The following is a 14,152-nucleotide window of genomic DNA, read 5'->3' as shown; positions in this document are numbered from 1 at the left end:
CTGCTGCCAGCTCCGTTCCTCGGGAATCCTGGTCCCCAGCGGAGGCTCGGGGCTGCCGGAGGGCTCCCCGTTCGCCACCTCCTGGGCCCGTGGGCAGTGGGGAAGGCAGTTTTAGGCATGGCTGAGGATGGCCAGTTAGTGACGCTGGCGGGGCAATCCACGCCTGTCATTTGTCCCTGGAGCTGTGACGAACAAGACGGTTTCTGGTCAGACAAGGCCCGGAGGAGGTTGACAGAGGTTTGGGCCGGGAAGGATATTGTAATGATGTTTTTAGAAGAAGTTGCACCATGTGGTTACTTATGTGTACGGTTCCAGTATTGTAGGTCATTAGAGTCACGATGTCTTTGGAGACTCATGTCAGTTGAGGCTGAGTAGCTTTACAAGAAAACCCCAAAAGCCCTTCCGATTGTTTGGACGCATCGCCCACGGCCCTGAGCCCCTTTGGTCAAGCCCCACCTCAAAGGCTTTGACTCCAGACAGGCAAGGGAGGAGTGGCAGGCCTTAAAATTCGAGAATCGTTTTTGATGAGTTTCATCATTTTCAAATATACGTTTAAAATGTTAAGTTAAATAGCTTTAATGCTATTAGATCCAAATTTTGTTCATTTCTGTTCTTCACAGTACCCAGTATAGTATCAGTTGTCAGTACTCAGTGATTCCTCGTTGGTGAATGAATACAATAGTAATTATTTCAAATTAGCATTAGTTAACTGTAAGATACGCATGTGAGTTGAAAGCATTTTGATACACTTTTATTTTTAAGCCGTTTTAAAATGTGGCATATGTTCACTGATGATTTTAGTCATGAGTAATAACTTGGAAACGTCTGGAGCAGTACTTACCTAAACCTTACAGCTCAGTAGGCTGAAAAATTGTGAGTTCTGACTAATTCCAAATTTCTTTTTAGTGAGGCCTAAGTTGTAGAACTTTTTCTGCATAAGGAAGGTTTGGTGATTTCTCTGGGCTCTCCTGAAGCTTTTCTGTCACTGCCTGTGTTTTCCGTGAGGGGCGTGCATGCAGCGGGCAGTGGAGCGCATGCCTGGTGCAGGACCAGTGTCCCTGGCGTTTGGTGATGGTGCAGAGCAGCTAAGGATTCTTTACCCCAGCAGCTGTACTGCAGACGCCGTCAGGGCAGCTGCTGTCTGTTGGAAGGAACCGAGTTACCACTCCTGCACCAGGAATTTGCTTTCTGGATTTCTAGCTGTGGAGGAGGGTGGGTGGAAGGCCAGCCCTATAATGGGGCTGCCCCGTGAAGTGCTGGCCATTTTTCCAGATGGTTCACTTCCTTACAGTAAGAGAAACGGGATGGAAAGTACCCATGGGGACGTTTCCCTCCTGTTCTGCGCAGGCCCTGGCTTTTCCCCGAGCGAGCCCCAGGAGCTCTGGCCGTCCGTGTTGTAGAGACTGGAGGCTCGCTCTGCGTGCTCTGGGTGGAGTCACGTGTGGACTCTGGTGGTTGCAGCCCAGAGGGGAGTCGCTGGACCGTGTGCGGCGTCTGAGTTTAGACAGTGGATCTGGGCGGGTGGGGTGCCGGAGTTGGTGCTGGGCTCTCCTGGCACCACAGGTCTCCAGGGCTTGGAGGTCTCAGGAGGACGTGGTGGAAGTTGCAGGAAGCTGAGCCGGGGGGCCGGGGCCACCAGACGGGCCTGCGGCGTGAGAGCTCGCACGGGGCTGGGACACGAGTGAGGCCTTGAGCCACTCAGCAGTTACTGCAGAAGACAAACCTTTCAAGCACAATGTCATGTCCCACTTTTCCCCGTGTGAGTGCACTTCAGGGTGACCGTTGGCTTCATTGTGTGTTCGTGAGGAATCTTTCGTCTAGAAATCACAGGCCCAGTCTGATCAGGGCGCCCGGGTGCGGGCCAAGGCCGCTGCTCCGGCGGGGCTGGAACGCCTGGCAGAGTTGGAGGACGCGGACGGGCCCCCAGCCTGGGCCCCGTGGGCGTTGTGTTCAGAAATTTGACGCCACCCGAGGCAGAACCGGCGCAGGTGCTCATGTTCGGGCTCCATGCAGCTCCAGAGCAGAGGCCGATTTCTGGCCAAGGAGGTCCTGAGGAATCGGGACGCTTCCCCTCGTTCTGAGTTCCCTCTCACACAGCGACTAAGGGGGAACATTTGCAGACGTACTGGCAGACTCCGCTACCATCTTTCTTTACATCTCGTCTGAGGACTTGCGGCCCCCTAATGAAATGCAGTCCGTGTGATGTGCCACTGGGCTTGGACTGGAGAGAGAAGGTAGCACCTGGCACCCCTGTCAGGTGTGTGAGAGAGGAAGAGGGAGGGAGGGGCTGAAGGACCCTTGAACCAACAGGCACGCTGCGGATGACAGGCATTCAGGGTAGAAAACTCATCTAGAACTATTTTCGTGTGTAGGCAAACACAGTCACTGATTTCAAAAATCCAGGCGATGTTTCTTGCTGACGCCAAAGTAAAACGAGCAGACAGCTCCTCGGGTGGCCCCATACCCGGCTTCAGAGCTGCCCGCTGAGCTGTTGCTTTCAGCCCCGTGCCCACATAACGTTCCCACGCTGTCCCCTTGCTCTACAGACAGGACCCTCGTGCTGACCGGTGAAGGTCGGCTCAGACTCTGACCGTGGCCTTGCTGCGGCGAAAGATGCACGTTGGTGTGGACATCCAGCTTCAGAGCGGAGCCCTTTAGAAGGGGGGCAGCGTGGGCCAGCAGCCCGGTGACAGCCGCCCCGCCTGCCGGCAGATGCGTTACCTAGCGAGGGCGGGTGCGGAGGGGGAGATGGGGAGACAGGTGCCTCCCAGGCCACACGCGTGGCCGCGGCCGTCAGCCGTCTAGACCAGGCTCTGAGGGGACGGGGGGCACTCAGGTAAACCGGGCACGGCGAACAGGAGGGAAAGCGGGGCTCCTTGGAAGTAGGTCTTTGTGATGTAACCGCCAGGTGGGTCTTTTTGAGAGAATTCTCTTCCATTTAGGGCGGTGCTCCGCCGGCACCTGAGTTGAGCTCCCCGGAGCCCCCGGGAGCCGGAAGATAGATACCCCCAGGCGGATGATGCCAGATGGGCAGGTGTCTGGCAAGGAGACAAGTCGGCCAAGGAGATGGAACAAAGGGCTCAAAGCCTTTTCATCACAGAGGCCGGTGGAGAGAGGTTGAGAGTGCGTGCTCTTCCTTCTGTTTTAAAGGGAAATGGTTTCTAAAGTCAGATGAGGCTTTCGAGGTTTCTTCTTGTCTGATTTGCTGTGTAACCTTCTTTGACTCTTTCTGATGCGTTCCCGTCCCATGTGACTGGACCTGGCCTCGTACTGTACTGGGGCAGCCTGGAGGGAGTCGGAACAGCCGCCCTCAGAGCCTCTTCTGTTTGGTTGCGTTCTTTCTGCCTTGCGGTCCTGGGCACATAAGTTAGCCTCTGAGTCTCAGCTTCCTCCCTGGTCACTCGTGGTAACAAACAAGAGGCCATCTGTGCCCAGTGCCCAGCACTGCAGCTCTTGGGCTGAGGCCCCAGGACCCCGGCCTGTCCTGCTGCTCCCATGCAAACCCACTGGCCCTGGAGGTCACGTGACCCTGATGCCGGCAGCCCTCAATGCCCTCTTTCCCCCGTGTGTGGCGGGGCAGGTGCAGACACATATCCCTGGTTGTTGGCTGGTCTCTTGTGGGAGCTGGGCTCTCCTGGCTCCATCCTCCCCAGGCGCCCTCGTCCACTGGCTTCCAGGCGTTTACCCAGTGAGGGAGTGTGGGGGAAGGGGCCTCAGTGCTGGATGCTCCCTCTCCGGGGGTGCAGCTGGAGCCCGCAGCTGTGGGATGTGATTCGTGAGATTCCCCGCCGTCCAGCCCCCTCTCGTTAGCGGTCACGCTGCGGAGCGCACTGTAGGGTGAGGTGTGGACGTGCCCTCCCCTCGGGGCCCAGGCCTCCCCCGAGGCAGGCTATTGGCTGAGCGCGGAGGGTTGCTTTCAGGTGTCTTTTCACTTAGAGGAAGTTGGAAGGCATTCTTTACACCCGAAGTTAAACGTTTGCACCATTTGTGACTCCTGGTGTCCGTCAGTTGGCCCTTGAGCACAGCGTGCGGTGTAGACAAGCACTTGTTACACACGAACCGAGCTTCTCTTTGTGAGCCTGGGCGTGTTTGCGGATGGTACACCTGCCTCTGAGCACAGCCCCAAGCTCCCCTCTGCAGGGCGCAGGGAGGGGCCGGGATGTTTGTCTCTTGTCTCCCCGATCTGGGTTGGGTGGCTGTCATCGGGTACCATGGACGGGGCAGAAACGGCAGATGTGTGCCCCACGGTCCTGGAGGCCGGAAGCCCGACACCACAGTGCCGTGCGGTCGGGTTTTGGCGAGGACCCTCTTGCTGTTATGTCCCCACGTGGTTTCCTTGGTGTGTCTGTGGGTGGGGTCCTGTGTCTCTCTCCCTCCTAGAAGGGCACTGACCTCTCGTAGGGGCCTCACACTCGTGGCCTCGTCCAACCCTAATACCTCCTGAAGGCCCCACCTCCACACCCGCACCCCATCACGCAGGGAATCAGGGCTTCGACACTCAGTCCAGAGCACCCTGTCTGTTCCCAGGAAGGATTCTGGACCTGTGGCAGCTCTGCTGTGGATGCAGAACGGGGATTTGGGCTGTTTGGTCCCCATATACCTTCTTGAGCACACAGTAACCTCATGGGCCTCACGTCAGCATGGATTGTTCTGAGACGCGGCCTCGGGCGGGCAGGCTCCTGGGGAGGACGTGGCCCCGGGGGTGGAGTTGGGGCCCAGTGGCCTTTTGCGTGGTGGGTCCTTTGGTAATGCTCCCTGCTGACTGGAACTCAGTAGGAAGATTGCGTCACCTCTTTTTGGAAGTTCTTTCTTTCGTCCCATCACAGTGAACACGACGATAATTTTTGTGGTTCTGTGGGGTGAGTTTTCCAAATTAAATAAAGAAACAGTGGGAGTCCAGCACACAGTCGAGGGGTGGGGAGCAGGGAGGGAGGCCGGCCTGAGCCCGACCCCGGCCTGCGCTCTGCTTCCTGGCCGCGACGGCAGCTGCAGCGTCTGTGTCCGTGTTTTGGCGTTTCAGCTCCTTGCCGATGGCTGGGCACCCTCTTCCTTCCCCGGGACTGGACAGGTCAGGTCACTTACATGCATAATTAACACGTTTTTGTTCTTGCAGCACTGTCTTACCCGCTCCCTACCCACCCCCACCTGGCCCTTCTAGAAGCCAGAGGCCTGGAGGCCACGGGCAAGTGGAGGCCCTGGATTTGACTGTGGCCGAGTTACTCCACCCCCCGTCACCCCCACCTCCCTCGACTGGAAGGTCTTTAGACACATGGCTAAGACCTGTTCCCAGGAGCGCCGCCCTCTCTGGAACGATGGGCTGAATACCACGCGTCTCCAGACTCCCGCTTTTGCTTTATCACAGTTTTAGGCTTTGTTTTCCTTTCTTCCGGATTGCGATTGAGGCTCACGCCCGATGCTGGAAGGAGGAACGGAGCAGAGGGCAGAAGCTGCTTGTGTTGACGGGAGCCACCGCCCCGAGCTGCAAATCTGGCTCCTGACTGCTGGCCTGTCAGCTCTGGAAGCGCCAGCTTGCTGGCCTGGCCGTAGCGTATGCTTTTCTGAAACGTTGCATCCATTGGCTGGAGCCCTGAGGCCTGTGAGGAGTCTCCAGGCCAGGCCTCGCGCCGAGGGCTCCAGGAACACCCAGGGAGCGCTGTTCGGTCTGGTTCTGTTGTGTTCTGGGGTTCCTTGCCAGTTGTGCTTGTGTCTGGCCGTGCCCCTCGTGGGCAGCAACTCCAAGCGGGATCCCAGGAAGCAGATTAGCGTTCCTGTCCTTGGGTTTAGAGGCTTAAGAATGGTTGTTTGTTTCTGACATTTGCGGTACAATTGTACAAAGTAGATTTTGTGCCGCGGGGTCTCCTGGCCGGTTGGCGGCTTGGGGCGTCTTCCTCTCACCTCCTCATCTTTCTGTCATGGGGGAAGCTGCTCTTTGAATTAACATCCAGGTTTGGAAAAGGCCACTGGTTGAGTGCTAATATTACCATAACCAGCTGGGCTCAAGCGGAAACGCAGACACAGGTCAGTGACCGTGGCTTCTCCCGGCGGCCTTAGGCGTGAGGGTCTCGCCCTTCTCCTGGCCACGCACTTAATTAAGCTGTGCTCAGTGCCTGTCTTGTGAGTGCATGAGGGTTTTTTGCTTTGTGTTTTGTGTGCGTGAGCGTGCGTGTGTGTGTGTGTGTGTGCGTGTCTGGGTGTATTCTTGGTTGTATTGTGAGTTTTGTTTCTAAGTATTACTGGAAAGTCCTTGGGCTCCTTGCATTTATTTTAGGCTTTGCACCAGTTTTGCATTATCTCTGTTGGGTATCAAACAGCATTTCAGAACTGACAGAATATAGAGGAAAACCAGATGTGTGCACTCCAGAAAAACAGCGCTTGTAGATCCAGGATTCCCTGAGTCGGCGGCTTCAGATTCGGACACTGTGCCATTTTTCTTTGGTCTGAAAATAATGGGCTCTGCTTCAGAGACACACCAGGGAAGCCTGTGACCGAGGCTGGCCAGGTGGCGCGAGCTGCACCCGCGTCGGCGCACGCGTGTCTCTCCGAGGGAGCGCGGCCCCGCCGGCTCCCTCACCCGGTCCGGCCGCGGGCAGCTGCCCTGGAAGTCTGGAGGCGCTGCTTCTGGCTGCTGTCCTGGGAGCTCGCTGCTTTCCAGTTAGCTGTTTCTGCCCCCCGCCGCCTGCTGGGAAAGGCTGCAAACAGAAATGAGCAGGATGCAGGAAGGTGCCGCGGCTCGTTGTCGGGAGAGGTGGGAGCCAGGCGAGCCAGGCCCTCGCTGTCCGGCAGGACCTCTGCCGCGGGCTGACTCTGTGCTCGTTCTGGGGCCGCCCCCGTCCCCCTGCCAGAGCGAGGACCCCCGGCAGGTGTCCAGCGGCCTCAGGTGCCGCAGGGATCCTGCTACTCTGTGCAGCGGGAGTCCTTGTCACCAGCTGAGATCCAGGTAAGCCTGACTGTGTGTGTCAGGAGCTGCGCGGTGGCCCCGCCGCCGAGGGTGCCCGTGTGGTTGGCCCGCGGAGCTCTTTTACCTTCAGGAGAAGCGCCCTGCCTCCAGGGCGTCTGCTCCTGCCCCTCCTTCGGGAGAGGCCCTTCGGGTTGTCCTTTGTGGGGTTGTCCCTGCCAGGTGTGCTGCTGGCTGCACTGCGACGTCCCAGCTCCAGGTGGTGGTGGGGTGGCTCCTGCCCTGAGCAGCGGTGGGGGGCGGGGCGGGGCGCTGCAGAGCCGACCTTCTGACTCCTTCTCGCGGCCGCTCTCTCATCCAAGCTTCGTCTGCTTTTGAGAAGACGTATTCTTAAGCCGGAGTTGGAGGCGGCTGGGGTCCCCGTACACCAAAGCCCAAGAGGGCTTTGCTCTGGGTCCGTGTCCAGGACGGCTTCGCCGAGCAAGCTGTTTGTCCCATTCGGGTACCCGCCGGTCACTCGGGACAGGTGCCTGGCGCAGGGGCCCACAGCGGGGGCCCGTGTGACCCTCCCGCCCAAGTGCGGGGGCCCCTGGGGCCCGTGTGCCACTGTGGAGGGAAGCCAGGCGAGGCCCCGGTGGTGCCTTCCCAAGGCTGCAGGAAGGCGCCGCAGTCGTGCCTCCTTGTCTGCGGGGGATGTGTTCCAGGACCCCCAGAGGATGCCTGAAACCACGGGTAACACCAGACCCGTACTAGGGTTTTCCTGTACGTACACATCTGTGCTGAAGTTTATTCTACAAATGAGGCACAGTAAGAGAACATCCAGATGCCAGAGTCACTGTGCTTGTGCTTCGGGGCCACTGCGGAGTAGAAGAAGGGTGTCCTGAGCGCAAGCCCTGTGATCCCCAGACAGCGGAGCCGATGACCCAGATGCTCCTAAGTGGCTAACGGGTGGGACGCGCAGGACAAAGGTCAGGACAAGGGTGGGACATGCAGGGCAAAGGTCAGGACAGGGGTGGGACGTGCAGGGCAAAGGTCAGGACGGGGGTGGGACGTGCAGGACAAAGGTCAGGGCGGGATTTCATCACAGTGCTCAGAACCGCGCGAGAGCAAACCTTAGCACTTGTTTATTTCTGGATTTTCCCATTTATTATTTTCGGACACGGTTGACGGCGGGTAACTGAAACCGCGGATGAGCGAGGTGGCTTTGGTGGGTGGAGCAGCCCTGGAGGCCGTGTCACCGCCGGCCTCTCCCAGCCTGGCGGCGCCCTCGCTCGAGTGCCACGTGAGAAGCGGGCCCCTTCCTGCCCACTGGAGTCGGAGCCCGTTTTCCATGGAGACGCTTGTCTCCCTTGACTGTCCTTGCCGCCCCACCTGAAGAACAGACCCCCTCCCTGCACTTTTCTGGGGGGAGCGGGGGAGGGCAGAGCCTGGAGGGCGGGGGCGATAACGAAAGGCCCGGGAGGTCTTTCCCTTCTGTCCAGGCGCATGCTCGCTTAGCGCTAAGTGTTCAACTCGTTCCTGAGTCGCTTATCGAGACCAAACCAGTGTGGAAACGTTGAAAGGCCATGGCATTTTGAAAGAATTCCCAGTCGAGAATACTTTCCTGCGTTTTATTTACCCGCCAGCCTGGTAGTGATCACTCGTAGGGCACCGCGGTACACCTGCACTTGTAGGGAGTGGTGGCTCATCTCCAAAACCAGAGGGCAGGCTGAACTCTGAAATAAGTTCCATGACTTCGTAAGTTTCATTAAAAGATAGTCTTAGATTTGACTTTAAATTCACCGTGTACAACAGTGACAAAACTGTGACGACGTGGTAATAGTTAACATTTGTAGTCGAGTCCAGGACCTGCAGGCGGGGGTGAGGTTGTGACAGGGGAGCATGGGCTACAGCCTTGCAGCTTGTGTCCCCCGGCCTCGGCCCTCAGTGACGCTCTCCTCTGCGGCACCTCCCCCAGCTCTCTCCCTAGCCGTCCCCGGGCCTTCCGGGCCCAGGTCCCCCCAGCTGCGTATCTGGACGCCAGCCAGTTCTCATCTGCTCCTCCTGAGAAGCAGTCATTTCTCTTCACAGCCCGGGGACTGTTCCAGAATGTAGGCTCCTTGGGGTCGCGTCCTGCCCACAGTGTCTCGCACGCAGTGGGTCCTTAACTGAGGGAGCAGCGTGGGGGCCCCGCGCGGGTGGGCAGCGGCTGCTGGGGAGTGTCCGGTGAAGGCCAGCCGCTCGCTGGGATTTGGTCGTTAGAGGCATTTTAGTTACCTCGAGATGGTTTACACGGCTAGATTCAGACTCAGAGAAAAAGCCAGCGTCCGTTCCGTACGTTCAGACTCGTCGGTGAGTTCTGTCTGCCTCCGTCAGCTGCTCTCAGCTGCTCGCTGTAATCTCACAGTGTCATGTGTCTGTGCTCCCGCACCACCACCCCCGCCACGCCCACCATGAGCGATGACTGCGCTGAGCCCTCTGTGCTGCGCCGGCCTTCGGTTGGTGCTTTGAGGTTTGCAGAGCACGTGTGCGTACCCGCTCCTTGGGTTCTCGGTGTCCGGCTTTGATGCAGGACCAGCCTGGAGATCCAGATGCCCTAGCCTGCCCTTGCCTTTCCAGGGCCCAGCTTGGGGATATGCATGCGTCTCTTCACAGGATGCCAGGGGCTTGGCCTTACGTCTGGCCCCTAGGCCCCGGGTGGGTGGATGGAGCAGGCGGGCAGTGAGCCTGGCGTGTGTGTTTCTTCCTGCCTCTTCCCTGCTCACAGCTCCAGAGCTGTCACTCTTGGCGAGAAAGGCATCCTAACCAGCCCGTATCCTCCAGGTGACAAGGTCTCTCCTTAACACCTAACCCCTCCTTCCTCCTGTTTTCTTCTGAAAGCTTTTTGTTTGAGTCTCTTAGGTTCCCCCAGAACTGCCAGGCTCGGGGCAGAGTGGACCACAAGAGAGCCAGGGCGAAGGGCGTGCGGACACACTTCTGAATGTTGGGCTTCGGGACCAGCTCTGCTCCACTCCCCTCCTGTTCCTCGTTCTCTTTCCTCGTCAACATCAGCATGATCTTCACTTAGTTCAGAAATAGTTACTGAGCGTCAGGTACACCGCTGGACGATGGGGATCCAGCAGTGAACAGAAGAGACCCTCCCACCCGTGTTGTCACGGAGCTCATGTTCCTGTTGCGTGGGGTGAGCTGAGTCTGGAGTCAGGTGCACGGTGGCCGAGGAAGCCAGGGCCCAGAGGGGACCTTCCTCAGGGACGTGGGAGTCCCTGGTCCCTGCTGCCGGCCCCTTCCTCAGGGACGTGGGAGTCCCTGGTCCCTGCTGCCGGCCCCGTCCTCAGGGACACGGGAGTCCCTGGTCCCCGCTCCTGGCCCCTTCCTCAGGGACACGCGAGTCCCTGGTCCCCGCTGCCGGCCCCGTCCTCAGGGGCGCGGGAGTCCCTGGTCCCCGCTCCCGGCCCCTTCCTCAGGGACGCGTGAGTCCCTGGTCTCCACTGCCGGCCCCGTCCTCAGGGGCGCGGGAGTCCCTGGTCCCCGCTGCCGGCCCCTTCCTTAGGGGAGGGGAGACCAGCAGTGGAGAGGGGGCGGTGGTTCAGCAGCCTGGACGGCCAAGCAGGCGGCTGGGGCGCGGGCCAGTGGGGAGTGGGTGCGCCGGGGGGGGTGGGGGGCTCCCGGCCCGGCTGGCAGAGCCGCCCCCATGGAGGTCGCCCCCGGGGGCCCTCGTCCTGATGCGTAGTTTGTGAGGGCAGGAACAGGCCCGTCTGTTCGGTTTGCTCAGAGTAAGGAAACGTGTCGTGGCTCTGATTTTGCATGGGCTCTTGACTTTTTGCTCTTCTCGGGAAAATGACTAAACTCAGCTTCCTGTCCCCCTGTCTTCAGGTCCTGCTGGCTTCCCAGCTTGGATCCTTTGACTTTCTGTCCCTGCTGGGAGTGTGTAGGCGGGAGGCCCTCCTGGGACGTGCTGTGCTTTCGTAAAAAGCCACAAGGGTGACTGAACCCCAGCGGAGGCGCTCCTGGCCTCCTGGGGAGGGGCGCTGGGCTTTGAGCGTGGGTGGCCCCTGAGCTCCGCTGCCCTCTGCCCTGCTGGGGCCACACCGGCTGCTGCCCGAGGCTGCTCGTCCCCACGGGGTCCAGGGGGTGGCTGCTCCCTGGCGACCGGGTGGCAGAGCTGCAGAACTGGGCAGACCCATGCCTGTCTTTCTGACCATGAATGATCTGGTGGTGGGGAAGTTCTGGGGAAGAGAAAATGAATAATAGAGGGGATGTCAGTTTTCTCCAATTTTTTAAAACCTCTCGTGAACTCATTAGTACAAACAGTTAATACAGGACAGAGTGGTGTTTTACAGAGAGCCATTGTTGTCAGGTCAGCTCTTTGGGGACCTAGAAGCTGGTTCCTGCCCGGAAGGAGGAAGCCAAGGAGATGAGCGTGGCCACCTACGTGGGCTGTGTCTGCGGGGACACATGACCACACCTGGTGGAGTATGCGCAAGTGTGTCCTCTCACAGTCTGGAGGTCATGAGTCCAGCACGGGCCTTGCTGGCTGAAGTTTAGGGGTCACGGGGCTGGTTCCCTCTGGAGAATCCCGGGGAGACAGAGGTGCTGCGTTCCTTGGCTGGTGGCCCCTGCGTGGTGTCTGCGCTGTGTTATGTGGGAAGGTTCTCTGCTTTCTGAGGGGCCACCGGATGCTTCAGGACGCCGTTCCCACCTTGATCACCGGCTCAGCCCCATCTGTAAAGTGCCCTTGTTGTCAGGGCACACGGCCCAGGTCCCGGGGCCCGGGATTGGGACATACCCGTCTCTGGGCCGTCACTCTGCCCAGCAGAGCTGGCCGCTACGAGATGTGAAACTGTGTTTGCAGATGGCTTCCGAAGACACAAAAGGAAAACCAGTTAGGACTTTCTTCTGTCTTTTATTCTGAAAATCGAATTTTCCTGCTTTTTTCCACTGATGGATTCGTTATTAAAGAAATAGAACTTTAGCTCATCAAAAACTAGAATCGCGTTTGAAACTGCAGCGTGTATTTTCAGCATCCTCAGCTCTGACCCCGTGTGGGAGGCCGTGGGCTGGGCAGGAAGCGTGACTCCGGCCGCCCCGCCTGGGCAGCTGGTGAGCGCCCCCAGGGGGTGGTCCAGGGGGCGTGTCATTTGAGGGGGTGGGAGTGCAGCCCCAAGTCAAAAGCCCCACAGCTCATGGCAGCTCACTCCCGTGAACGCAGAGCGTCGGAGGCCCCCGCCCACTCGCCATCCTCCCTGTGGGGCGTCGAGGCACCAGTCCGCCCGCCTGCCTATTGCAGGGCGCCGTGGGCCTGGTGTGGGTGCTCGTGAGTGATGGCGTCACCCAGAGCCCGTCATGGGGGCCTCATGTGTCCCTCCCTGCAGGCACAGTCCAAGTGGGGTTCCTGGTGCATGGGACGGGGGTCCGTGATCCGTGACTTGTCTCCTTGGAGGCTAGGCGGATCCTCCCCCGGGATCTGGGCCTCACCCTCCAGCTTGTGTCTCCTCTCCACACACACAGCCCTCCTCGACTCCCTCTGGAGCCTGGAGCCTTGTGACCCACGTGCACATTTCTGCTTGTTTCTCAGCCTCGATTAGTGGCCCACTGTCTGGGGGCCGCTTCTCCCCGGAGTGGATGTGTCTTGCTTGCCCCAGGGTCGAGGCCCTGCGGCCGTCTGCCTGTCCTCCTGGCTGCCCTCAGGCTCCCCTTTCCATGAACCTGAGAAAGCGGTGACTCTGGGAAGGTCTCCAGGTGCTTTAGCTCCTGTTCCATCTCAGACTCGCCCTTGGCCACATCCCTGCGTTCAGTTCACTCTTTGGGTATTTTTTCCTGTAAGGCCTAAAAGCCGCTCTCAGCATCCAGCACTTGGATGTTTGAGGGAGGTGACTTGCAGTTGCAGTGGAGCAGCCTGGTCCTGCCGTGCATGTCCACACGGCGCACCCGCACGCCACACCCTTGTCAGCAGGTGCCCCGCCCCGCAGTCCAGGTAGCACGGGGCAGACTCCCCCGGCGCTATCTATGCTGACGCGGTTCTGCTCTGTGTCTGCAGGTGCTGCAGGGGGCCCAGCTGATAGCCGTGGCTTCTTCGGACCCTGCTGCCACGGGGGTGGACGGCTCGCCGCTCCAAGGCAGCGACATCCAGGTCCAGTACGTGCAGCTGGCGCCGGTGACCGACCACACCGCTGCAGCCCAGGTGGGTCCTCCCTTTGGGAAGTGGACAGGGCTGGGCCTCCTGCAGGTGGTGAACGCACTTGGGCCTTCTCCCGCAAGGAAGGTGAGTGATCCACGAGAGGTGATGGTGTGGACGTGGGCGCTCGCTTGGGACTCCGTGTCTTGTAAGTGCCTGAAAGTGTAAAGGTGAGAGGTTGCTTCTTGGCCCAGATACCAGCCTTAAACAATTTCTTGAGATAACTCTTGTCTCATGCAAATGTTTACCTATAAATTTAGAGGCCAAATTAAGTGTACCTGAGACCTCCTTGTTCCTCGGGCTGGGGCAGGGCTGGCCCAGGGTCTGCGCGCCTGCCGGCCACGGGCAGTCCCTTTGCAGCCCTTGCCTGTGGCCTCTGCCCTTTTCCCCCATGGCATCCTCTGGTGGGCCGAGCTCTGCTGCGCTGGGCTGCGGTCCTCTTCCCGCGCTGCTCGCGGTTGCGCTCTCCCGGGAGCCCCAGAAAAGCAGCGCTCGGGCTCCATCTGGACAGTTTCTGAGCCGTGAGTTCGGCAGGGGGGCTGCTGCTCGAGATGTTCGAAGCGTTCGCACCTCTGGCCCCAGTGGGTGTGCTTGGTTGGGCGAGCATTGTGGCCTCCCCTGGGTATGGGGGAGCCAGGCGTGGGCCCCCGTGCTCGTGCCTGAGCCTGTTTGGGGGCAGTGTGATCAAGGTCTGTCAGAGCGTGGTCCGGAGAGGGTGCCCTTGGAGCAGCTCAGGCTGCTGGTGCCAGGGTGACACGGGTGCCGTCAATCCTCGGGCTATGGGCTTGACTCACTGACTCACTGCTGAGTGCCTCTGGGCAGGGGCACTCTCATCGCTGTGACCTCAGCCTGTTGGCCCCTCCCTGCCTCCTTCCTGGACCGCGTCCTCTGCCCAGCACTGATGAGCTGCGCGTATCCTGCCTTCGGCCTTGACGCTTAGAATTAAAGCCCTGAGTTTCCACGCAGTCCCCTCCCCTCCTGGCCTCCGCTGGTCGCCGTCCTAGGTGTCGTGTCCTGTTCCCACTGGTAGTTGCTGAGGAACACGGCTCAGCAGGGCCAGGCAGGTGGCCCAAGGTGGCCCTGGTGACCAGGTGGCTGGCTGG

The 14,152-nt window shown here is 59.5% G+C and overlaps 1 protein-coding gene across 15 annotated transcripts in view; it reads left to right on the top strand.

Moving 5' to 3' along the window:
• Nucleotides 1-14,152, top strand: part of BANP (BTG3 associated nuclear protein) — a 116,731-nt gene that overhangs the window by 84,334 nt on the left and 18,245 nt on the right. For all 15 annotated transcript variants that reach the window (XM_073796301.1, XM_073796296.1, XM_073796297.1 and 12 more), the window contains one exon: nucleotides 12,912-13,055. In XM_073796301.1, coding sequence (XP_073652402.1) covers nucleotides 12,912-13,055 — 144 coding nt within the window. The remainder of the gene's footprint in view (nucleotides 1-12,911; nucleotides 13,056-14,152) is intronic.

Source organism: Tursiops truncatus, chromosome 19 (genome assembly GCF_011762595.2).
Source record: "Tursiops truncatus isolate mTurTru1 chromosome 19, mTurTru1.mat.Y, whole genome shotgun sequence".
Taxonomy (NCBI): domain Eukaryota; kingdom Metazoa; phylum Chordata; class Mammalia; order Artiodactyla; family Delphinidae; genus Tursiops; species Tursiops truncatus.
This window is presented reverse-complemented; position numbering and strand designations above follow the sequence as displayed.